At 46.5% G+C, this 26,121-nt stretch overlaps 1 protein-coding gene across 1 annotated transcript in view; it reads right to left on the bottom strand.

Moving 5' to 3' along the window:
- The window catches only part of notch3 (notch receptor 3), a 182,123-nt gene that overhangs the window by 48,708 nt on the left and 107,294 nt on the right, over positions 1 to 26,121 (bottom strand). Inside the window, exons 9-12 of the mRNA XM_070867215.1 lie at positions 22,460 to 22,573; positions 10,661 to 10,774; positions 5,049 to 5,282; positions 2,926 to 3,036 (exon numbers count right to left, since the gene is read on the bottom strand). Of these exons, the coding sequence (XP_070723316.1) occupies positions 2,926 to 3,036; positions 5,049 to 5,282; positions 10,661 to 10,774; positions 22,460 to 22,573 (573 nt within the window). The remainder of the gene's footprint in view (positions 1 to 2,925; positions 3,037 to 5,048; positions 5,283 to 10,660; positions 10,775 to 22,459; positions 22,574 to 26,121) is intronic.

Raw genomic sequence — 26,121 nt, 5'->3', positions numbered from 1 at the left:
CTGGGTGATGTATAATGAGAAAGGACTAATTAACAATCTTGTTGTGCGAGGCCCCTTGGGGAAGAGTGACCATAATATGGTAGAATTCTTTATTAAGATGGAGAATGACACAGTTAATTCAGAGACTAGGGTCCTGAACTTAAGGAAAGGTAACTTCGATGGCATGAGGCGTGAATTGGCTAGAATAGACTGGCAAATGAAACTTAAAGGGTTGACGGTGGATAGGCAATGGCAAACATTTATAGATCACATGGATGAACTTCAACAATTGTACATTCCTGTCTAGAGTAAAAATAAAACAGGGAAGATTGCTCAACCGTGTCTAACAAGGGAAATTAGGGATAGTGTTAGATCCAAGGAAGAGGCATATAAATTGGCCAAAAAAAGCAGCAAACCTGAGGACTGGGAGAAATTTAGAATTCAGCAGAGGAGGACAAAGGGTTTGACTAGGAGAGGGAAAATAGAGTAGGAGAGGGAAAATAGAGTACGAGAGGAAGCTTGCCGGGAACATAAAAACTGACTGCAAAATCTTATATAGATATGTGAAGAGAAAAAGATTAGTGAAGACAAACGTAGGTCCCTTGCAGTCGGACTCAGGTGAATTTATAATGTGGAACAAAGAAATGGCAGACCAATTGAACAAATACTTTGGTTCTGTCTTCACGAAGGAAGACACAAATAACTTTCCGGATGTACTAGGGGACCGAGGGTCTAGAGAGGAGGAGGAACTGAAGGATATCCTTATTAGGAGGGAAATTGTGTGGGGAAATTGATGGGATTGAAGGCCGATAAATCCCCGGGGCCTGATTGTCTGCATCCCAGAGTACTTAAGGAAGTGACCCTAGAAATAGTGGATGCATTGGTGATTTCCTATGGACTGGAGGGTAGCTAATGTAACACCACTTTATAAAAAAGGAGGGAGAGAGAAAACGGGTAATTATAGACCGGTTAGCCTGACAGCAGTAGTGGGGAAAATGTTGGAATCAATTTATTAAGGATGAAATAGCAGCGCATTTGGAAAGCAGTGACACGATTGGTCCAAGTCAGCATGGATTTATGAAAGGGAAATCATGCTTGACAAATCTTCTGGAATTTTTTGAGGATGTAATTAGTAGAGTGGACAAGGGAGAACCAGTGGATGTGGTGTATTTGGACTTTCAAAAGGCCTTTGACAAGGTCCCACATAAGAGACTGGTGTACAACATCAAAGTACATTGTATGGGTTTAATGTACTGGCGTGGATAGAGAATTGGTTGGCAGACAGAAAGCAGAGAGTCGGGATAAACGGGTCCTTTTCGGAATGGGAGGCAGTGACGAGTGGAGTGCCGCAGGGCTCAGTGTTGGGACCCCAGCTCTTTACAATATACATTAATGATTTGGATGAAGGAATTGAATGTAATATCTCCAAGTTTGCAGATGACACTAAACTGGATGGCGGTGTGAGCTGTGAGGAGGACGCTTAGAAGCTGCAGGGTGATTTGGACAGGTTAGGTGAGTGGGCAAATGCATGACAGATGCAATATAATGTGGATAAATGTGAGGTTATCCACTTTGGAGGCAATAACACGAAGGCAGATTATTATCTGAATGGCGGTAGATTAGGAAAAGGGGAGGTGCAACGAGACCTGGGTGCCATGGTTCATCAGTCACTAAAAGTTGACATGCAGGTACAGCAGGCGGTGAAGGCGGCAAATGGCATGTTGGCCTTCATAGCTAGGGGATTTGAGTATAGGAGCAGGGAGGTCTTACTGCAGTTGTACAGGGCTTTGGTGAGGCCTTATCTAGAATATTGTGTTCAGTTTTGGTCTCCTAATCTGAGGAAGGACGTTCTTGCTATTGAGGGAGTGCAGCGAAGGTTCACCAGACTGATTCCAGGAATGGCTGGACTGATGTATGAGGAGAGACTGGATCAACTGGGCCTGTATTCACTGGATGAGAGGGGATCTCATAGAAACGTATAAAATTCTGACGGGACGGGACAGGTTAGATACAGGAAGAATGTTCCCGATGATGGGGAAGTCCAGAACCAGGGGACACAATCTTAGGATAAGGGGTAGGCCATTTAGGACTGAGATGAGGAGAAACTTCTTCACTCAGAGAGTTGTTAACCTGTGGAATTCCCTGCCGCAGAGAGTTGTTGATGCCAGTTCACTGGATATATTCAAGAGGGAGTTAGATATGGTCCTTACAGGGATCGAGGGGTATGGAGAGAAAGCAGGAAAGGGGTACTGAGGTGAATGATCAGCCATGATCTTATTGAATGGTGGTGCAGGCTCGAAGGGCCGAATTGCCTACTCCTGCATCTATTTTCTATGTTTCTATGAAAGAAGCAAGCGACATTTCTTTCTTACGCACTAAGAGAGCACTAGAATCAACAGACTCCATCAGCAGCGCGCAAATGTACGGGCAACATCTCCGGAGCCAACCAAAGGCCTTGCATGCTCGCGTTGTTCAGTGAACGATGTCTCAGAAAAGGTCGTTAATCGTAGAACGCAAACCCGTGGACCGGACATGCGTGAGGCGTGGAGCAGGCAGTGCGCGAGCTGGGATACTGACAACAGCTTATCAACAATGTAGTAAAACATCCCAAGGCGCGTCACAGGAGCGTTATAAAGACAAAACAAATAAATGTGACACCGAACCACACAAGAAGAAATTAGGGCATTTGAAAGGGGTGGGTTTTAAGGAGCGTCTTAATAGAGGAAAGAGAGGTCGAGAGGTGGAGAGGTTTCGGCAGGGAGTTCCCGAGACTGGGGCCCAGGTGACAGAGGGCACGGACAGTGGTGGTGGAGCGATTATAATCAGGGATGCTTGGGAAGGCAGAATTAGAGGAGCGCAGGCATCTCGGGGCTGGGGGAGATTACAGGGATAGGGAGGGGCGAGGCCATGGAGGGATTTTGAAATCGAGCCGTGGCTTGTGCTCACCTGTGAAGCCTGGCTTGCAGATGCAATCGTAGTGGTTGATGCTGTCCTTGCATATCCCATAATCGCAGGGCTGGCTGGCACAGTCATCATGGTTAATCTCGCAGTTGACACCTGAAGTCAACGAGACAAATGGCAATGAAGCACCGAAATAGCATCATGGGAAAAAGCAAGCAAGATTCCGCCATCCCATAATACAATCCGGCAACAGCGCTACTAAGAGGCTTATGTAACACTTTGAGTCAATATGGTCCCTCAAAAAATTACGTGCAAGCGGTACAGTTTAATATGGTACAATACACTGAATTGATCAACTCAACAGTGTCAGCCGTGGCTCAGTGGGTAGCGCTCTCGCCTGTGGGTCAGAAGGTTGTGGGTTCAAGTCCCACTCCAGGGACTTGAGCACAAAAATATAGGCTGAGGGAGCACCGCACTGTCGGAGGTGCCATCTTTTGGATGAGACGTTAAACCGAGGCCCCGTCTATTCTCTCAGGTGGATGTAAAAGATGGCACCATTTCGAAGAAGAGCAGGGGAGTTATCCCTGGGGCCAGTAATTATCCCTCAATCAACATCACAAAAACAGATTATCTGGTCATTATCACACCGCAGTTTGTGGGAGCTTGCTGTGCACAAATTGACTGCTGTGTTTCCTACATTACAACAGTGACTACACCCCGAAAGTGCTTCATTGGCTGTAAAGCACATCGAGATGTCCGGTGGTCGTGAAAGGCGCTGTATAAATGCAAGTCTTTCTATCTTCCTTTTCAAATCACTCCCATCACACAACAGTGGCAGTCACGTAGCCACCAATATTCCATTCTGATTCATTAAAAATGCTCTTGTTAAGACAAAACCAAGATTGGAGATAGAAAAATCTGTAATTGCACTGCAGGGTGATTGTCACAGTTGAGGTGGGCACAGCCTGAAACCTTCACAGACCCCCATTCACCGAATCCTGGTGATCACAATTAAACTACAGTCCAGGGAGCTTAATCCACGGTTTTACAGCTGGGGCAAGTTAAGTTCGGAGCTCGGAGTTGAATCCTGAAGTATCTCCTGCCGTGGGTTAGTTTTCGAGGGGTGGCTGGCAGGGCTGGAAATGCGAGACCACATGGGGTGCAAGCGAGGTCCTCTCTGCATTGGTCTTGTGCACTACCTAGAGGGTAGTTAAAGAGTAACGTTTGGGCATCCCGGGGCACGGCCAGCCACTCGTTCGACCACGGAATAGTGATGTAATGTATGCACCCGTGAGCATGCTCACAGGCTGGTAGAGCTGTTGAGTTAGGAGTGGCTTAGCCAGTCACGTGATGTTCACAAGGCCATTAGAGGGAGCAGCGTGCGGCGGCCTGGCCCGGAAATCGGCGTGGTCCCAGCCTGCAAGACCATCAGCAGGCCGGGGCCATTAGAGGGAGCAGTGTGCGGTGGAATACCACTGCAGGGAGCAGTGCGTGCCGCTGCAGGAGGGCGACAGCTGATTGCAGTGCGGGCAGGAGTGGCGAGGTCAGGGCGAAGGAGCGGCAAGAGTTCGTAGAGGGACGTGATCGGGGCCCAGGAGAGGCGAGGGCCGGCGCAAACTGTGATATGTGCACATTTGGTCCATGCAGCAGAGCAGGTCTCCAGTCATCTTGGTTAATCCTTGCCACTGGACCAAGACCTAGCTCTGTCAAGCCCGTGTGGTGGCTGGTGTGCAACGGTCACTAGACGTTAAAAAAATCCACGCACAGGCATCTTCCACCCTTCAGAATGTGGTTCGGGATCCGGAATATTAGGTCCTTCATTGAAACACCTGTGAACTCATCCCTTTTCAGTGTGGAAGCAAGTCATCCTCGCTTCGAGGGACTGCCTATGATGATGATGACAAAGCTCAATAAAACCCCAACCAGTTGGGGTCAGGGGATCTAGGATGAGGCAGGTGGTTATGAGCCTGGTGGATGAACTGGTAATGTGTAGTGTGATTGTTAAACCTTTTGCTAATAAACTGACTAGTTCTTAATAGCAATGTGTTGCTACGAATTCTTAAGCAAAGAACCCATGAAGCAAATACATTACAAGTGAAAGTTATGCGATGATCTAAAATGAGAAAGTAAGTGCAGAAGAGTAGGCTGAGGCGTGATGGTTTTTTTACCTGAGGTCCCCTGTTGGCAGCGACACAGGTATTTGTTGACCAGGTCGATGCATTTGCCGGCGTTCTGGCACGGATTGCTGTGGCACTCGTTGATCTGGTTCTCGCAGCGGTAGCCGGTGTAGCCCAGCTCACACTGGCACGTGAAGCTGGCAATGCCGTCGGCACAGCTGCCATGGTGGCAGGGGTCAGGGTTGCAGTCATCAATATTCCTCTCACACAGCTTCCCCTCAAAACCTGCAGTGAGGGGGGGGGGGGGTGGAAAAACACCCAAAAAATGGTCCAGGTAAGTTGCAAAGGATTACATAAGATATATGGCACAGAAACAGACCATTCGACCCAACCAGTCAATGCTCCACTCGAGCCTCCTCCTGTCTTTCATCTCACTCAATCCGTAAGACCCTCTATTCCCTTCTCTCTTCTTATGCTTGTCGAGCCTCCCCTTAAATGCATCGATACTATTCGCTTCAAACACTCCCTGTGGCAGCGAGTTCCACATTCTCACCACTCTCTGGGTAAAGAATCTTTTTCCGAATTCCCGACTGGATTTCTTGCTGACTATCTCAGTGAAGGAGGCAGTCAAAGAGCCAAGCTGCGTGTAGCGGTGTCCAGAACATTCAAACAGTGTGACGGAAACCAGGAAACTGCACGGTCACAAATGGAAACATGAATGTAATCTTACTTTCCTACATTACAACTCTTCAAAAGTCCTTCGTTGGCTGTAAAGCGCTTTAGGACAACCTGAGGTCGCGGGTTGCGCTATATAAATGCAAGTCCTTCTTTCATTTACCCTCCTTGTAAGGAAAGAGGTTCTGGAGAATCACATTACTGTTGCAGGGAGAGGGAATTCACCCTCTCAGTGACAGACTGCTGAGCACAGATGTGATCTCGCATCTTGGGGGTTGCATTCAATCTCTGAGGCTCCAAAACATAGCGTAAAACGTGGGCCAGTAGATTATATTTAAGGCACAGGGTATGAACCCCAGCCGTCAGTGGATGCAAGGCAGTAATTCAATTGAGAAGTTTGGATGGCGTTACAAATCAGAAGCTCTGGGGGTCTATGGACATCCTGGGAGTTGGTTGCGGTCTCATGTTCACCAGTTGGTATTGATTAGACATGCTCATTATCAGAACAATTATTTGTTTGGAATTGGGTTTGGAAAGGCCGTAATAACCAAATACTGGTGTTTCAGTCTGAATGGTGTCATCTGATGCCCAGGCTTCGAATCCCTGCCGACGTGCAGTGTGTAAATCCCCATGTGTTGCACACCTAGCTCACACCTGCTAAATAGGTGCACACATTTTATGAAAGTGTACATCCCCATGTAATTTTTTTATGGAGTCATTGCCCATTTAGATTACACAGTACTTGCAGGTCGAGTGCATCCGTACATCCTGTTCATTTGGTATTGGAAGGAATGCTGTTTTTTTTTTAAATTCATTCATGGGATGTGGGCGTCAAGGCCAGCATTTATTGGCCATCCCTAATTGCCCTGGAACAACTGAGTGTCTCGCTGGGTCATTTCTGAGGGCAGTTAAGAGTCAACCACGTTGCTGTGGAGTCTCATATAGGCCATACTTGGTAAGGACGGCAGATTTCCTTCCCAAAAGGACATTAGTGAACCAGATGGGTTTTTACAACAATCATGGTCACCAGTACTGATACTATCTTTTCTTTTTAATTAACTGAATTTACATTCCCCAGCCACCGTGGTGGGATTTGAACTTATGTCCCCAGATCATTAGTCCCGGCCTCTGGAGTACCAGTCCAGTAACATAACCACTATGCTAGCATGCTGGTGATAGGGGGTGGGGAGAGGAAGGAGACAGCTTGTTTGGTTTTGGGTTCTGGGGCTGGGAACAGTGAGAGAGGGTGCTGCATACTGGGGGTCCTGTAGGTTGGGCTGATGCCCCTCGTCGGTGGGATGCTATGCTGAGGGAAGGGGGAACTGAGTGGTGAGTGCAGAATGGGGGTTCAGGCTGCTGTCCCCAGCTTGTCATGCCAGCAAAACTTTTTTTTTTAAACCCTCCCCCGGATCCGATGTATTCACTCTCTGTCTCCCATGGCAGCTGGTAATTATTCTGCCATTCACACCCTATCTGGACTCATCTTGTTCTAACTTCTGCCATTGCCATGTTAAGTCGGCCCATCATCCCTTTTGTCTCTCTAATCTCTCCTGTCTTCCACCCTATCACAGACCTTCCCTTTTGTTCTTTCCTCCCCTCCCCCTTTCAGTGCTCCTTAAGAATCTGTTCATTTCGAACTTTCGCCGGTTCTGACGGAGAGGCATCGACCCGAAAGGTTAACTCTGTTTCTCTCCCCACAGATGCTGCCTGACCCACTGAGATTTCCAGTATTTTCTGGTTTTATTTCAGATTCCAGCATCGGCAGTATTTTATTTTTGAACCACTTGCTCTGTCTGGGGGTAAGATTCATGTGAAGTGACACCATCGTTACTGGACACTAGGGAAACCGAGAGGCAAGGAAAATGGAAGATGGGAGGGGGAGAACCTGCTAAGTTCTGCAGAACGGGAATTAATTATTGGGCAAAGTTCCCTTGGCTCAGTCGCACAACACACCGTGCATTTACCCACTAACCCAACAGGTTAAACCCTTGCAGCACATCAATTGTACCTGTACAACAACCACTTGGATTTATATGGCGCCTTTACTGGAGTGAAACGTCCCAAGGTGCTTCACAGGAGTAGTATGAGATTAAAATGATTGACACTGAGCCGCACAAGTAGAAATTCGGGCAGGTGACCAAAAGCTTGGTCAAAGAGGTAGATTTTAAGGAGCGTCTTGAAGGAGGAAATTGGTGGAGAGGTTTAGGGAGGGAGTTCCAGAGCTTGGGGCCGAGGCAACAGAAGGCACGGCCACCGATGGTGGAGCGATTATAATCAGGGATGCTCAGGAGGGCAGAATTAGAGGAACACAGACATCTCGGGGGATTGTGGGGCTGGAGGAGATTACAGAGATAGGGAGGGGCGAGGGCTATGGAGGGATTTAAAAACGAGGATGAGAATTTTGAAATCGAGACGTTGTTTCACCGGAAGCCAATGTAGGTCAGCGAGCACAGGGGGTGGTGGGTGAGCGGGACTCGGTGCAAATTAGGACCCGGGCCAGCGAGCACAGGGGGTGATGGGTGAGCGGGACTTGGTGAGGGTCAGGACACGGGGCAGCGAGCACAGGGAGTGATGGGTGAGCGGGACTTGGTGAGGGTTAGGACACGGGGCAGCCGAGTTTTGGATCACTTCTAGTTTACGTAGGGTAGAATGTGGGGGGCCAGCCAGGAGTGCGTTGGAATAGTCAAGTCTAGAGGTAACAAAGGCACGGATGGTTATATCCTATCAGGATCCGAACCCCGCATGTATATAGATATCTCTTATAGTCAAAAGATCTCGAGCTGCATTCCTTTTAGAATGGTTTCTAACCTATTTGCGAAACGTGTTTTATTTTTGTCTCCCATTTCAGTGCTGGTGCCCGACAGACAGACACACAGAAAAATTGGTTCTCACATTCTCTCTGAGCACCACCTCAGGACTGATCTGAGGCCCTGTTGCAGGGAGTAAAAAAAAAAAGGGGGTCGGTGGAAAAAATAGCACAAACCTGCTATTGTTCAACGGAATATTCTATGAGCTGGCCACACAATAGACATCATATCCAATAGGCTTCCCTGGTGCCTGGGTCCAGATCCTGTGAATACTAATCAGGCTGCCCCAAACAATACAGCTTTATCTGCTGAAGGGCCCTGTTAGTGTCAGTCCCCTCACACGGTTTTATTTTTCTTCAAATCGTCCGTGGACAAATGTAACATCTTCTGAAAATTGGGCAAGAGGCTTCTCGCTAACCAGCCACCCGACTGGAATCAGGGAAATCATTGCATTATAAGCTGGAATTCCAAGTAATTTAAGGGGTGTTAATTATGTGGCAGGAACAGCACTTCAAGTTCAACGTAGGCCCAAGTTTTTCTCTTGCTGTCTCCTTGATTTTGAGATTTGAGGAAAGGCGGCTACGGTTCATGTGTGTATACCACTCTATCCTTAATAGTTTCATTCGATGAAATAATGCCAGGAGGAGAAATATCAGCTACTTAGGCCCGGCTACAAAAATACAAAAGAAATTGCCTCTTTATTTCTGAGCGCCTTGCACTCTGGCCTGTCAATCACGGTGTTGGGTTGTGTAACAGCGCTCAGGGTGTAGTGACTAGGAACCACTGAGAAAAATGTACCCCATTTAATAAAGATTGTAGGAGCGCATCATGGTTTACATTTCAGACAAACCCACTGCATTACTCCAGCACTGCCTGAGTGGCCAGTATGGTACTCAAGACAACAACAACTTGTATTTATATAGCGCCGTTAACGTAGTGAAACATCCCAAGATAATTCACAGGAGTATTGTGCGATTAAAATTTGACACCGAGCCACATAAGTAGAAATTAGCCCAGGTGACCAAAAGCTTGGTCAAAGAGGAAGGTTTTAATGAGTGTCTTGAAGGAGGAGAGGTAGAGAGGCGGAGAGGTTTAGGGAGCGAGTTCTATGCTTTGGGCCCAGGCAACAGAAGGCACAGCCACCAATGGTTGAGCGATTATAATCAGGGATACTCAGGAGGGAAGAATTAGAGGAGCGCAGACATCTCTGGGATATTGTGGGGCTGGAGGAGATTACAGAGATAGGGAGTGGCGAGGGCCATGGAGGGATTGGAAACAAGAACGAGAGTTTTGAAATCGAGGCATTGCTTAACCGGGAGCCAATGTAGGTCAGCGAGAACAGGGGTGATGGGTGAACGGGCCTTGGTGCGAGTTAGGACATGGGGAGCCGAGTTTTGGATCACCTCTAGTTTACATAGGGTAGAATGTGGGAGGCCAGCCAGGAGTGCGTTGGAATAGTCAAGTCTAGAGGTATCAAAGACATGGATGAGGGCTTCAGCTGCTGATGAGCTGAGGCAGGGCGGAGACAGAAATAGGCAGTCTTAGTTATGCAGCGGGTATGTGGTTGAAAGCTAATTTCTGGGTCAAATATGACACCAAGCCATCACAGGATTAACCCCTGATCTGAGCACGGGCAATGTGGATGTGGCATCAGGAGAGGAGAGGGGATCAGGTTGCCTTCCGTGGTGGAATAGCCTCTGAAGCTCACTGCCCATTCTCACTTGGGCGAGTTACTGGAGGGTGATCTGGACCTATTGAGCCAGCATGAGGCTGCGCCTTGGGGGTTGGGTGGGGAGGGGAGGAGGGAGAGAAAAATTAGCAGAAAAAACTATTTTCTTTAGTGTTTGGTCATTCTCTGCAGTATTTAAGGACAAGTTAGCTTTACGTTCACCCCTCTCCCTCCAATTATGAGTTTCTTAGCAATTGTAGTCAATAGAAAAATAATTCTATTCCCCACTGACTCTCGTCAGCTGCAGTTCCATAGGCCGTGGCCAATTCTTCATGCAAGAGCATAACCAATGAGAATTGATAGGCTCGAGTGTGGGGGTGCAACGTTGAACTGAGGTTGAACCGAACCATCAGGGGAGTGTTTTGGACCCTTGCAGCATCCGTGGTAACTGGGATGTACACAGTTCCAAGAGTGGATGTGTTTGGCCGCCCACAAGCAGCTCACAGGCTTACCTTCTGCACATTTGCACTCGTATCCATTGGGCCTGTCGATGCACTTGGCTCCGTTCTGGCAGGGGGTGCTCGCACACTCGTCAATGTCAGTCTGACACATCAATCCGGTAAAGCCTGCAGAACAGAAAGAAAGGATACCGGTTAAGCATTTCCTGCTGTCAAAACTGCTCACTGATTGGCGGAACAGACGCAAGGGGCCGAATGGCCTGCTCCTGTTCGTATGCACGTGACAGGGAAGGTCAAAAGCACAGTGGTCTTCACCCTGGTGGACTTCTATAACTCAGTGGCAGCAAGCGTCCTATCCCAAGGTTAGAAAGAGAGATTAGGCTGGATAACTCTTTGTCGGCCGGCACAGACACGATGGGCCGAATAGCCTCCTTCTGTGCTCTAAATTTCTATTGATTCTAAGTTTCTCCATTAATGAGTTACTGACCTCAACCAGAGTAAAGGTCAAGATATGCCAATTCCTCCCCCTATTATGCACTCGGGTGAGACGTTAAACCGAGGCCCTGTCTGTTCTCTCAGGTTGACCTAAAAGATCCCACAGCACTATTCCGAAGAAGAGTAGGAGAGTTCTCCCCGGTGTCCTGGCCAATATTTATCCCGCAATCAACGCAACAGAAACAGATTATCTGGTCATTATCATATTGCTGTTTGTGGAAGCTTGCTGTGCGCAAATTGGCTGCCGCATTTCCCACATTACAACAGTGACTACACTCCAAAAGTACTTCATTGGCTGTAAAGCACTTTGAGATGTCTGGTGGTCGTGAAAGGCGCTATATAAATCCAAGTCTTTCTTTCTTATGGACTGCCCAAAATGTTCCAATTTATGTACTGGGAGTATGCGGGGCCTTGTCGGCTGCACAGAGCCTGCCAAAATTCACCCATGGCTCTGCAGGTTTGGGTGTCTGACGAAGGGAGCGGTGCCACAACTTTGCCCCAGCTCTGGTCACTGGTAGGACCTATCATTCACCGGGGTATAAAAACCTCCTGTGTCTCCCTCCTCCTCTTTTTTACCTCTAGTGGGGAGAACAGGAGGAAAGCAATTGCAGGTAGCTCAATCTCAGGTCAACATTTTTTTTTAAAAAGGTGCGAATCGAAGAACATTATGTGCCAGTGAGTGCAATGCCACTGTACGTTGAGTTTAGTGGACTGGGACTTACTGTAGAAGAGTAAAGCAAACATTCACGGAGATAACGCAGCCTTTTCTTTGATTATCAATGTAGTCATTTTGCATTTCTTTTTGTGATTTAGCTGTGGCTCAGTGGGTAGCGCACTCGCCTCTGACTCAGAAGATTGTGGGTTCAAGTCCCACTCCAAAACTTGAGCACAAAAATCTAGGCTGACACTCCAGTACCGTGCTGAGGGGGTGCTGCAATCAGAGGTGCCAACTTTCAGATGAGGCGTGAAAGATCCTACAGCACTATTCAAAGAAGAGCAGGGGAGTTCTCCCTGGGCCAATATTTATCCCTCAATCAACATCAGTGAAAACAGATGATCTGGTTATTATCACATTGCTGTTTGTCGGAGCTTGCTGTGCGCAAAAAGTACTTCATTGGCTGGGAAACACTTTGGGATGTCCTGATGTCATGAAAGGTGCTAGAGAAATGGAAGTCTTTGTTTTCTTTCACTCAACATTTTAATCAAGTAAAGTGATTCGGTAACAAATCACTTCAGGATAGGATCAGAAGAGAAGCAAAATTGAAATCTGAGAACTGGAAAAGCAATGTTTGTCCTTCTGTGCAACAATACAGCGGGACCTGGGGGTCCTTGTGCATGAAAAACAAAAGGATAGTATGCAGGTACAGCAAGTGATCAGGAAGGCCAATGGTATCTTGGCCTTTATTGCAAAGGGGATGGAGTATAAAAGCAGGGAAGTCTTGTTACAGTTATACAGGGTATTGATGGGGCCACACCTGAAATACTGTGTGCAGTTTTGGTTTCCATATTTACGAAAGGATATACTTGCTTTGGAGGCAGTTCAGAGAAAGTTCACTTGGTTGATTCCGGGGATGAGGGGGTTGACTTATGAGGAAAGGTTGAGGAGGTTGGGCCTCTACTCATTGGAATTCAGAAGACTGAGAGGTGATCGTATCGAGATGTATAAGATAATGAGGGGGCTTGACAAGGTAGATGCAGAGAGGATGTTTCTACTGATGGGGGAGACTAGAACTAGAGGGCATGATCTTAGAATAAGTGGCAGCCCATTCAAAACTGAGATGAGGAGAAATTTCTTCTCTCAGAGGGTTGTAAATCTGTGGAATTCGCTGCCTCAGCAAGCTGTGGAAGCTGGGACATTGAATAAATTTAAGACAGTTTCTTAAACGACAAGGAGATAAAGTGTTACGGGGAGCGGGCAGGGAAGTGGAGCTGAGTCCATGATCAGATCAGCCATGATCTTATTGAATGGTGGAGCAGGCTCAAGGGGCCATATGGCCTACTTCTGTTCTTATTTCTTATGTTCTTCTAAGTAGATTTGTGTACACGAGATCTGCTGTGCTATTTGATGAGGTCCAGTGCATAAACAGAGATTACTGGCTGAGAGAGCAGTGTAACTGAATGTGACAAGACCTTGTATAATAAACTACCACATAATCAACTCAATACTACTTTCAATAGAATACATACAAGGCAGTGAAAAATCCAGTATCTATTTATAAAAACAAGAATTGAAATTGCACTGCAAATGTTAATAAAATCTCTTTCATCTTTTTAACCAAGGTCTTTTCCCAATATACACTGAGTCTGCAGTGCGGCTCTGAGCGAGTCTTATTGGAGGGGCCGTCTTTCGGAGAAACATTAAACTCTCAGTTCCAGTGGATGTGGAAGGTCTCATGGCAATATCTGAATGGCAGAAAGTGGCTCCCGCGGGAATCGGTCAATTTTCCTCCCACTGCCAACTCCTGAGAAACCGATCAGCTACTTAGCCGCCTGGATGCTCTTTGTGGGATCTTGCTGTGTACACCGTGATTACTGTACTTATTGATACAACACCCACTGCGCTTCAGAGTAATTCGTTGCGCGTGAAATGGCGAGAGACGCGATGCGGTGCTGTGCACGTGCGAGCCTTTCTGTCTACCATCTCAGAATTGAAGCGGACTGGCTTTCATTGACAACGCTTTACTGAATGAACCATCATTGCCCCATCACTATTCAAAGAGTCTGCCGTGGCTGCTTTGAAAACTAGAAAACCTGAGAGAGTTTACAGTGCACTGTGCGAAAGGTCTTGCATGTGTAATAGAAAATAATAGCCAGATGTGGCCCAGGTAAAGGACCCAACACAAACTCAGGGATCAAAGAAGCATTGATTTATATTTCCTCAAGTGTAATGTATGCACCTGTGAATATGCTCACAGGTTTGGGCGGTAGAGGGGGTCGTTCAGCCCGACTGCCTGCCTCTCTTCCGTGGTTACATCCGAGCCAAGGTGTCCCTGGCGATGGAGCACGCGGTGTCCACCGGTACGCTCGCAGCTTTCCGCCAGAGGTGGGCGCCGGAGGGACTAGAGTGCATCACCACCCCCGGCAACCAAATACTAATTTGACTGTAGTTTTTCAAACGTTTTATTTGTTATTTTGTTGGTTCTACTGCCCCTTTAATAAGGGGGCACCTGATTTAAAGTTCTACTTTAAAATAGTTGTGGAGCTGTTGAGTTGTGAGTGGCTTAGCCAGTCACGTGATGTTCACAAGACTCAATAAAACCCCAGCCAGTTGGGTTTGAGGGATCCACGATGGGGCAGGTGGTTGTGAGCCTGGTGGGAGAACTGGTAATGTGTAGTGTGACTGTTAAACCTTCGCTAATAAACCAACTAATTCTTAATAGTAATGTGTTGTTCGGAATTCTTAAGCAAAGAACCCATGAAGCAAATACATTACACACGCAGCTTTATCTGAGCCCCCAGACAGTGTTCAGTCACGGATCCTTCAAGTTTCCCGCGGTTTATTAGGAATTCACCAACAGAAAAGATTCTTCTCAAGGCCAAGGTTGAGTTGATAACTGGAGGGCCATCGGCCCAATGCTGATGAAGAATGCCCCTCGACAGGTCAGGTAAGCAAAGCCCCCGATGGAATCACCGAAATGCGTGTGGGCTGTGCATGTCGGAGGGATTTCAGGAACGGAGGCAGGTGAAATCCGCTTGGGAAGGAGAGACAATACATGGGAAAAAGGGAGGGAAATATTTGCTGATGTAAACGGCTCTCATCGCAAAGTTCACATCATCATAGCCCGGGCGTTTCGCTGAAGAGAATTTTTTGAGAGATTTTAAATAAAAGTCTGTGGCTGCTAAGCGGAATTGTCTAAATTCAGATCAGAAATTTATATTCCACAGCTTTCTAGAATCTCAACAAAAAACGTATTCAGAAACTTGGGAGCCCTCTGTCAATGTATTCCTGTGTCAGCTTATTGAGAAAGGGAAAGCACAGTGACAATTCAGAATATGAAAGGAGAGTGGAGCACCAGGAGGACTGACTGAATCTGACAGTTGTATTCTGAGGTGCTGCTCCTTCAAGCAGGGTCTTCAATGGCTGCATGTGAAACACAGTAAGCGTACGAGGGGCCCCCGTGTCTGTCCCAAATGTAAATTGGGCCTAAAAGAATTGAGCCTCCCTCTCATTAAGGGCAGCTACTTCTCAGGCGAGGGAAACCGAGGCCTTCAACAGAACAATTGGCACATTGTCCGCCTCCAGGAGATAACAGACACGGCCCCTCTTGTCAATCAACCACCAACGGAGAGCTTCTTCAAAGGACTGGCTGAGGTATCCTGCACCCTGACCTTTGAATAACCTCCCCGCCACGAGAAAAGCTGGTGAGGCCTACACTGCAGGCCTCTCTGTCCAGTTAAACACCTACTCGGCAGCACACAGGGAAGGGACCGTGATGGTTAAAAAAAAAACTAAGAATATGCGGTTGTGACTTAGTGCCCAGTGAAACATATTTTCTTATCTTGCATTTGATCACCAGTGCATTAAACTAACTTTTTTGGGCAGAGCATCAGTCAGCTAATTCAGGCAATGGACCAATTTCCACACAAACCCTCCATAATCTCCAACACCCTCAACTGTTAACTCCTTGGGGCCTACACAGCGGCATTTCTCCACCACCAAAGATCACGTAACTCAAATCCTTGGCGCGTGCACTGTGGGGGGGGGGGGTTCTTGTTGTCAATAATAATTATTTACATTTATACAGCGCCTTTAATGTAATAGAACGTCCCACGGCGCTTTACAGGAGCGATTATCAAACAAGATTTGACACCGAGCCACTGTAGGAGATATTATGACAGGTGACCAAAAGCCTGGTCAAAGAGGTAGGTTGAAAGCGTCTTAAAGGAGTAAAGAGAGGTATAAAGGTTTAGGAAGGGAATTCCAGAGCTTAGGGCCCAGGCAGCTGAAGGCAAGGCCACCAATGGTGAAGTGATGAAAACTGTACATGCGCAAGAGGCCAAAATTTGAAAAAAAGGATCAGAATTTTAAAACTGAGGTGTTGCCGGACTGTCACCATCATCGGAATGGAACTCCCTCCCTAAACCTCTTTGCCTCTCTACCTGTCTTTCCTCCTTTAAGACACTCAAAACCGAGCTTTTGGCATCTGACCCAATATCTCCTTATGCAGCATGTTGTCAAATTCTGTTTGATAACTCTCCTGTGAAGGGCCTTAGGACGTTTTACTACTTTAAAGGCGGGATATTTAAAGGTAGGTTGTTGGTGTTTCTGGTATATAATTTACAGATACTGTAAACGGATATGTCAGTATCGTAACGAGGGAGTGCTGTGTTTCGGATGATCCTTTCAACCAAAGGGCCCTGTCTGCTTGTTCTAATGTTAAAGATCCCATTGCACAATTTGGAGAAGAGATGGGAGTTCCTCCAGTATCCTGGCCAAAATGACCCCCTCAACCAACACCAGATAGAATCATTGAATCAGAGAAATTTACAGCACGCAAGGAGGCCATTTTAGTCCATTGTGTCCATGCCGGCCGACAAAGAGCCATCCGGCCTAATCCCACTTTCCTGCTCTTGGTCCGATGAACTAGTCACACAGATTGCTATTCACGGCACCGTGTGCAAAATACCCACCATGTTTACCCAGAATACAATGGCCACCGCACTTCAAAGTAATTAATTGTACGTGAAGCTCTGCGAGATGTCCCTGACAGATGCAAGATGGTGCCATATATAAATGCAATCCTTCAAATATTTTTCTTGTAAAATGATACACTGACAGAAAATTCAGGAAACCTGTATAAACATACATTTCTGGATCTTCAGTGATGCTAATTTACTTAGTAATCATTTACAGGGACAGCTTGAGAGTGCATGCGGGCTATGAATGGGAACCATTATGCACACGGCAATGTAATGTGGTATGTGACCATCATTTCAGTGTGAAGCTCTCAGCACTTGTTTGGATAGTCTAGATTTAACTACTCAATTATAATCAGTGTCAAAGGCCCACTCCTCTAGATATCATTAGTACAGTAATGTCGATGGATGGATAGCCACAGGGGAGAGATGGGGAGACATTTCTTTACGCTGCGCTTTGTTATGATCTGGAACCCGTTGCCTCAAAGGGCGGTGGAAGCAGATTCAATAGTAACTTTCAAAGAGGAATTGAATATAGAGAGAAAGTTGCATTTATGTAGCACCTTGCACGACCGCCGGACGTTTCAAAGCGCTTTACAGACAATGAAATACTTTTGGAGTGCAGTCACTGTTGTAATTCTGCATTAGGATGGAGAATGAAACAGTTAATTCAGAGACCATGGTCCAGAACTTAAAGAAGGGTAACTTTGAAGGTATGAGGCATGAATTGGCTAAGATAGATTGGCTAATGATACTTAAGGGGTTGACTGTGGATGGGCAATGGCAGACATTTAGAGACCGCATGGATGAATTACAACAATTGTACATTCTTGTCTGGCGTAAAAATAAAAAAGGGAAGGTGGCTCAACCGTGGTTATCTAGGGAAATCAGGGATAGTATTAAAGCCAAGGAAATGGCATACAAATTGGCCAGAAACAGCAGCGAACCTGGGGACTGGGAGAAATTTAGAACTCAGCAGAGGAGGACAAAGGGTTTGATTAGGGCAGGGAAAATGGAGTACGAGAAGAAGCTTGCAGGGAACATTAAGGCGGATTGCAAAAGTTTCTATAGATATGTAAAGAGAAAAAGGTTAGTAAAGACAAACGTAGGTCCCCTGCAGTCAGAATCAGGGGAAGTCATAACGGGGAACAAAGAAATGGACCAATTGAACAAGTACTTTGGTTCAGTATTCACTAAGGAGGACACAAACAACCTTCCGGATATAAAAGTGGTCAGAGGGTCTATTAAGGAGGAGGAACTGAGGGAAATCTTTATTAGTCGGGAAATTGTGTTGGGGAAATTGATGGGATTGAAGGCCGATAAATCCCCAGGGCCTGATGGACTGCATCCCAGAGTACTTAAGGAGGTGGCCTTGGAAATAGCGGATGCATTGACAGTCATTTTCCAACATTCCATTGACTCTGGATCAGTTCCTATCGAGTGGAGGGTAGCCAATGTAACCCCACTTTTTAAAAAAGGAGGGAGAGAGAAATCAGGGAATTATAGACCGGTCAGCCTGACCTCAGTAGTGGGTAAAATGATGGAATCAATTATTAAGGATGTCATAGCAGCGCATTTGGAAAATGGTGACATGATAGGTCCAAGTCAGCATGGATTTGTGAAAGGGAGATCATGCTTGACAAATCTTCTGGAATTTTTTGAGGATGTTTCCAATAAAGTGGACAAAGGAGTACCAGTTGATGTGGTATATTTGGACTTTCAGAAGGCTTTCGACAAAGTCCCACACAGGAGATTAATGTGCAAAGTTAAAGCACATGGGATTGGGGGTAGTGTGCTGACGTGGATTGAGAACTGGTTGTCAGACAGGAAGCAAAGAGTAGGAGTAAATGGGTACTTTTCGGAATGGCAGGCAGTGACTAGTGGGGTACCGCAGGGTTCTGTGCTGGGGCCCCAGCTGTTTACATTGTACATTAATGATTTAGACGAGGGGATTAAATGTAGTATCTCCAAATTTGCGGATGACACTAAGTTGGGTGGCAGTGTGAGCTGCGAGGAGGATGCTATGAGGCTACAGAGTGACTTGGATAGGTTAGGTGAGTGGGCAAATGCGTGGCAGATGAAGTATAATGTGGATAAATGTGAGGTTATCCACTTTGGTGGTAAAAACAGAGAGACAGACTATTATCTGAATGGTGACAGATTAGGAAAAGGGAAGGTGCAACGAGACCTGGGTGTCATGGTACATCAGTCATTGAAGGTTGGCATGCAGGTACAGCAGGCGGTTAAGAAAGCAAATGGCATGTTGGCCTTCATAGCAAGGGGATTTGAGTACAGGGGCAGGGAGGTGTTGCTACAGTTGTACAGGGCCTTGGTGAGGCCACACCTGGAGTATTGTGTACAGTTTTGGTCTCCTAACTTGAGGAAGGATATTCTTGCTATTGAGGGAGTGCAGCGAAGATTCACCAGACTGATTCCCGGGATGGTGGGACTGACCTATCAAGAAAGACTGGATCAACTGGGCTTGTATTCACTGGAGTTCAGAAGAGTGAGAGGGGACCTCATGGAAACGTTTAAAATTCTGACGGGTTTGGACAGGTTGGATGCAGGAAGAATGTTCCCAATGTTGGGGAAGTCCAGAACCAGGGGTCACAGTCTAAGGATAAGGGGTAAGCCATTTAGGACCGAGATAAGGAGAAACTTCTTCACCCAGAGAGTGGTGAACCTGTGGAATTCTCTACCACAGGAAGTAGTTGAGGCCAATTCACTAAATATATTCAAAAGGGAGTTAGATGAAGTCCTTACTACTCGGGGGATCAAGGGGTATGGCGTGAAAGCAGGAAGGGGGTACTGAAGTTTCATGTTCAGCCATGAACTCATTGAATGGCGGTGCAGGCTAGAAGGGCTGAATAGCCTGCTCCTGCACCTATTTTCTATGTTTCTATGTTTCTATGTAATGTGGGAAACATGGCAGTCAGCTTGCGCACAGCAAGCTCCCACAAACAGTAATGTGATAATGACCAGATAATCTGTTTTTGTTTTGTTGATTGAGGGATAAATATTGGCCCCAGGACACCAGGGATAACTCCCCTGCTCTCCTTCAATATAGTGCCATGGGATCTTTTACGTCCACCTGAGAGGGCAGACGGGGCCTCGGTTTAAAGTCTCATCCAAAAGACGCTTCCTCAGTACTGCCCCTCCGACAGTGCGGCACTCCCTCAGCACTGCACTGGGAGTGTCGGCCTAGATTTATGTGCTCAAGTCTCTGGAGTGGGATTTGAACCCACAACCTTCTGACTCAGAGGCAAGAGTGCTGCCCACTGAGTCACTATACTTGAAAAGGAAAAATTTACAGTGCTATGGGGAAAGGTCAGGGGGAGTGGGACTAATTGGATCGCTCTTTCAAAGAGCCGGCACAGGCACGATGGGCCGAATGGCCTTCTCCTGTGCGGTTAGATTCTACGATTCTATATTTTCTATCAAAAATAGGGCAGCAAAAAGGGACATTTGGCATATTGCTCACACTCCTTCCAACACACTGTGTACAACTTGCAGACTGTCCTCGGGGAAGTGAACGACCGCTGGTACAAGTCCAAGATACTTCAAAAAAAATAAATCTTCCCAACCTCAGAAAATGCTAACATTTCATTGCGACCCAGCAATCTAATGTTATTCAACCGTGACCAATTGCATTCCACAGATGATATTTCCACAGACCCAGCAAGACTGCAACCATGGTAACCATATCATGGACAGGAGACAAAATAAGTCACAACTCACACTGCACGCTGGTGTCACGGTGACATTGCTCTGTATTTAAATAAAAAGCAAAAGGCACCCCTGGCCGTGGATCCCAAGAAGTGTTTCACCTGGTTTTACACCAACGTTCTTCTGAATTCCTATCCGGACCATCGTGCAGGGGCGGTGTGGGGGGGGGGGCGTGCTTTCTATCTCAATTAAAAACGAGAGATTCTTTTCAATTTCTTTCTCCCACTTCTCCTTTAGGCACTGAGTCATCCTGGGGTAAGGTTAAATGAGAGCCAGCCATGCTCTCAATAAAAACTTGCATTTATATAGTGCCTTTAATGTAACGAGATGGCCCAAGGCGCTTCACAGGAGTGATTATCAAACAAAATTTGACACTGAGCCACATAAAGAGATATTAGGGCAGGTTGGTCAAAGAGGTAGGTTTTAAGGAGCGTCTCAAAGGAGAGCAGATAACCTTAGGTAGGGCAGGTATTATTACAGCCCTGTAGACCGTGAGCTAGGTGGTAGATTTAATGCCTGGTCTTCAAACACTCTTTTCCTCAAACGGCCGAAGGCTGCACTGGCGCACTGGAGGCAATGTTGAATCTCCGCATCAATGTCTGCCTTTGTTGATAAGAGGCTCCTAAGATATGGGAAGTGGTCCACGTTGTCAAGGGCCGCGCCGTGGATCTTGATGATTGGAGGGCAGTGCTGTGCGGCGGGGACAGGCTGGTGGAGGACCGTTGCCTTACGCATGTTAAGAGTAAGGCCCATGCTTTCATATGCCTCAGTGAATACATTGACTATATCCTCATACCTCATTCAAGTGGGCATTCTTCATGAATGGTACTAAGGAGAGGAACTTCACTTTCGTGGAGAGATTGGAGAAGCTGGAATTGCTCTTGGAGCAAAGAATATTAAGAGGAGATTTGATAGAGGAGTTCAAAGTCATGAACGATGTTGATAAAGTAGGAAAAATAGAAAAGCAGAGTATTTTTTAAATGGCGAGAGATTGGGAAATGTTGGTGTTCAGAGGGACCTGGGTGTCCTTGTACACGAATAACTGAAAGTTAACATGCAGGTACAGCAAGCAATTAGGAAAGGAAATGGTATGTTGGCCTTTATTGCAAAAGGATTTGAGTAGAAGAGTAAAGATGTCTTACTGCAATTATATCGGGCCCTGCTGAGACCACACCTGGAGTATTGTGCACAGTTCTGGTCTCCTTACCCAAGGAAGGATATACCTGCCATAGAGGGAATGCAACGAAGGTTCACCAGACTGATTCCTGGGATGGGAAGACTGTTCTACGAGGAGAGATTGAGCAGACTAGGCCAATATTCTCTCGAGTTTAGAAGAATGAGAGGTGATCTCATTGAAACATACAACATTCTTACAGGGTAGATGCAGGGGGAATTTTTCCCTTGGCTCTGGAGTCTAGAACCAGGGGTCACAGTCTCAGTAGAAGGGGTTGGCCATTTAGGACTGATGAGGAGAAATTTCTTCACCCAGAAGGTGTTGAACCTTTGGAATTCTCTACCCCAGAGGGCTGTGGAGGCTCGGTCGTTGAGGAAATTCAAGACAGAGATCGATAGATTTTTGGATATTAAGGGAATGAAAGGATATGGGGACAGTGCAGGAAAGTGGAGTTGAGTTCGAAGATCAGCCATGATCTTATTAAATGACAGAGCAGGCTCGAGGGACCGAATGGCCTACTCCTGCTCCTATTTCTTATATTCTTAGTAAATAAGGAGAAATTGTTTCCAGTGACAGAAGGGTTAGTTACCAGATGACACAGTTTTAAGATGATGGGCAAAAGAACTAGAGGCAACGTGAGGATGTTTTCTTTACACAGCGAGTTATGATGTTCTGGAATGCACTGCCCGAAAGGGTGGTGGAAGCAGATTCAATAGGAACTTTCAAAAGGTGCCCGGATATTTGCCTGTATTTTTCTGCAGGACCACCCTGACAGCACTGAATGTGCAGGAGGCCTGGACCCATGCAAGGTTGCTGCTTACCTGAGGGGCACTTGCAGACGAAGCCATTGACGATATCCGTGCATGCACCGTTGTTTACACAGGGATTGCTCTCACACTCGTTAACATCGATCTGACAGTAGGTCCCCTTGAACCCTGCAGGTTATAAAACAGCCAGACATTGCTTTGATGAATTACATACAAGTAAACAATCATATATACACACACACACACACATACATATGTACACGTGCACATGCATAAGCAGTAACAGAGCACGTTGCCATAACAGGGGAAGGAGAGTTCAAACACTTCAGCGCTCAACTGTTCTAGACTGCGTTCCAAATAGCACACCCAGCGCAGTGATTGATATTCGCTGCCAGTTCCACCTCCACTGGACCCATCTTTTGCCTTGCGCCGTCGTCCATTCTATCACAGACCTTCCCCTTTGTTCTTTCCTCCCCCCTGTTCCCAAGTTCTGCACTTTTTTCTAACTTTTTTCCAGTTCTGACGAAGGGTCACAGACCTGAAACATTAACTCTCGTCTCTCTCACCACACACGCTGCCTGGCTTGCTGAGTGTTTTCCAGCACTTTCTGTTTTTATTTCAAATTTCCAGCGTCCGCAGTATTTTGTTTTTGTTTGAGTATTAGCTGCACCGTGAGTGGTGATGAGAGAGAGTGTAAAACCAGGCAGTTAAAAGACAATGGGGTAGATATGGACTTTGTGCGATAGTGTGAAATGGGTGATAGCGAGGCAGCAGCAGTTTATTTCTCTCCCGACTTTTAGTTCCATTGACTTCAAATCGGGAAAGATGTAAAACAGGCTCCAGACTCACTATCACCCGTTTCACACCATCGCACAATGTTAAGATCTACCCCAATGATCCTTCTAATTAGTCAAACCACAGGATTGAAATCAATAGTGCAGGACATCACTAGCATTAAAAGAGTAGCGAGGAATGCGACTTTAATCAAAAAGCAGAAGCTTGGTACCGTCCAGCTTGGAGTTCAGAAACTGGTTAGAGGAGGAAGGAAGGATTGAGGGAGGTAAGGAATTTCAGAGGTCCGAAATCCTGGAAAAGAGTGAATTAGATTGTAATAACAGACACTGGTGGATACACTCGGAATGGAATGGGCACATATTAAGTCAAAGTTGAAATAGTTGTGTGTGCAGAAGATCTGAATGACATGATTACAGTGAGCAGACAATTGGATCAGGAATGCAGATGTAATTCAGTCTCCATATTATCATGCACTCTGTCCTTTTTTTAAAAAAATTGAAAGTACAAATTCCTGTGTCTTGATTTATAACATAAACTGCTTATGTAAACTTGTCACGCTGCAATTACACCCTCCCACCAATAGTGGTGCTATAATGCCTCTGGCAGGCGGATGTAATTAGTGTGACACATTTACATGGGCAGCTTCCATTTTAAATGTGGACATAGGACTTTCCAATGGGTAAATTTGATAGGAGGTGTGACAGAGACAAGTTTCTAATATATTATAGCTATATCGGTACAGATAGACATGTACTATTTATAAGCACACAACTGGTGTTTACCAGGATATATCATTCCCTATCCGCAGTATACATTGACGAATGTTCACAAAGTGCCGAACAAAAAAACGTGTTTATATTGAAACAAAGATGGTTTCATTTTATAAGAAGAGCAGGAGAGTTCAAAGGCTGTAATAGTTACACTGACTGCATTAACACATGACCAGTTAAGAGATTAGCTGTGGCGTAAGTGGTGATTAGCAAGAGTGAAACCAGGCAGTTAGAAGACAGCGATCCTTCTTATTAATCAACCCACAGAAGAGCCTCACGCACGGAGGGGGGCGGGAAAACTCGGGTTGTTCCAACACTTAGCAATTTTGTGACATGCTCATAGAAAAACTCAATAATTCTGATCATTGGAGTAATCTTGTCCTGCCAATTCTAATTGGCTGGAAAGCAGAAGTGAGGTCACAGCATGTGGGTGGGCCCAAAAGCCAGCACCACTCAAAATACACCAACCTATCACTGAATACCTGTTAAGCAATGCCTCGATTTCAAAATTCTCTTCCTTGTTTTCAAATCACTCCATGGCCCTCGCCCCTCCCTATCTCTGCAATCTCCTCCAGCCCCACAACTCCCCGAGATGTCTGTGCTCCTCTAATTCTGCCCTCCTGAGCATTCCTGATTATAATCGCTCAACCATCGGTGGCCGTGCCTTCTGTTGCCTGGGCCCCAAGCTCTGGAACTCGCTGCCTAAACCTCTCCGCCTCTTTTCTCTTTTAAGACGCTCCTTAAAACCGACCTCTTTGACCAAGCATTTTGTCACCTGCCCTAATTTCTCCTTACGTGGCTCGGTGTCAAGTATTTTGTCTCATAATATTACTGCGAAGCGCCTTGGGATCTTTCACTATGTTAACGGTGCTATATAAATACAAGTTGTTGTTGTTGTTGAAGTACAGGAGGCAAACCATCCCCTCCTGTTAGTCAACATGCATCATCATCATCATCATCATAGGCAGTCCCTCGAGGCGAGGATGACTTGCTTCCACGCCAAAAAAGGATGATTTCACAGGTGTTTCAATGAAGGACCTATTATTCCAGGTCCTGAACTACATCCTGAAGGGTGAAAGATGCCTGTGCGTGGATTTTTTTTAAACGTGTGGTGGCCGTTGCACACCAGCCACCACACGGGCTTGACAGAGCTAGGTCTTGGTCCAGTGGCAAGGGTTAACCAAGACAACTGGAGACCAGCTCTGCTGCACGGACCTAGTGCGCACACATATCGCAGTGTGGGCTGGGCCCGTGCTGCCCCTGGGCCCTCGCCGCTCCTGGGCCCCGGTCACGTTGCTCTACAATCTCTCGCCGTTTGTTCGCCCCGACCTCGCCGCTCCTGCTGTACATGCCCACGCTCCAATCACCTACTCAAGCACATCAGCGCGTTGAGTGTAGAGCCGGTGCCACAGCACTGCAGAGAATCTCTCAACACAGTGTGGCATATCTTGCACTGGAAGATCACACAGTCCTTCGCCTTCAGGGACCCAAACACCACGATATCCATCGTGCAGCAAGTGGCAATTGCAGCCCATGCAACATTCAAACTGTGGCGTGGGTTTGGATGACAACATGCACAACAACGCTGTCTCCATTCCAGCTCTCAACAGCCTTTTCACCTTGCAAACATCAACCCCAGGTCTGGGGTAGATTCAGGACAATTCTGATGGTGGCCAATTTCCACCAGAACCACTTTCTCCTTTACCACCACAGGGAAAATCCGCTCTGGTCACCATGCATAGCAACATCAGATTTTAGCACGAACATATTAGGAGACTTCATTTGAGGTGTTTAAGATGATTAAAGGAGTTGATCTGGTAGACAGAGAGAAACTATCTCCTCTGGTGGGGAGAGTCCAGAACAAGGGGGCAAATATTGAAATTAGAGTCAGGCCGTTCAGGGGTTGATGTCAGGAAGGGAAACCTGGATATCTCTCCCCCAAAATGCTGTTGAAGCTGGGGGTCATTTGAAAATTGACAACTGTATTGAGGGATATGGAACTAAGGCCGGTAGATGGGAGCTAAGATACAGATCAGCCATGATCTAATTGAAGGGTGGAACAGGTTCAAGGGGCTGAATGATCCTGTTGCTATGATCCTAATTTCACACAGTGAGGATCAGATAGAAGGAAGAGCATTGAGGACAATAATA

Source organism: Pristiophorus japonicus, chromosome 24 (genome assembly GCF_044704955.1).
Source record: "Pristiophorus japonicus isolate sPriJap1 chromosome 24, sPriJap1.hap1, whole genome shotgun sequence".
In the NCBI taxonomy this organism is placed as follows: domain Eukaryota; kingdom Metazoa; phylum Chordata; class Chondrichthyes; family Pristiophoridae; genus Pristiophorus; species Pristiophorus japonicus.
This window is presented reverse-complemented; position numbering and strand designations above follow the sequence as displayed.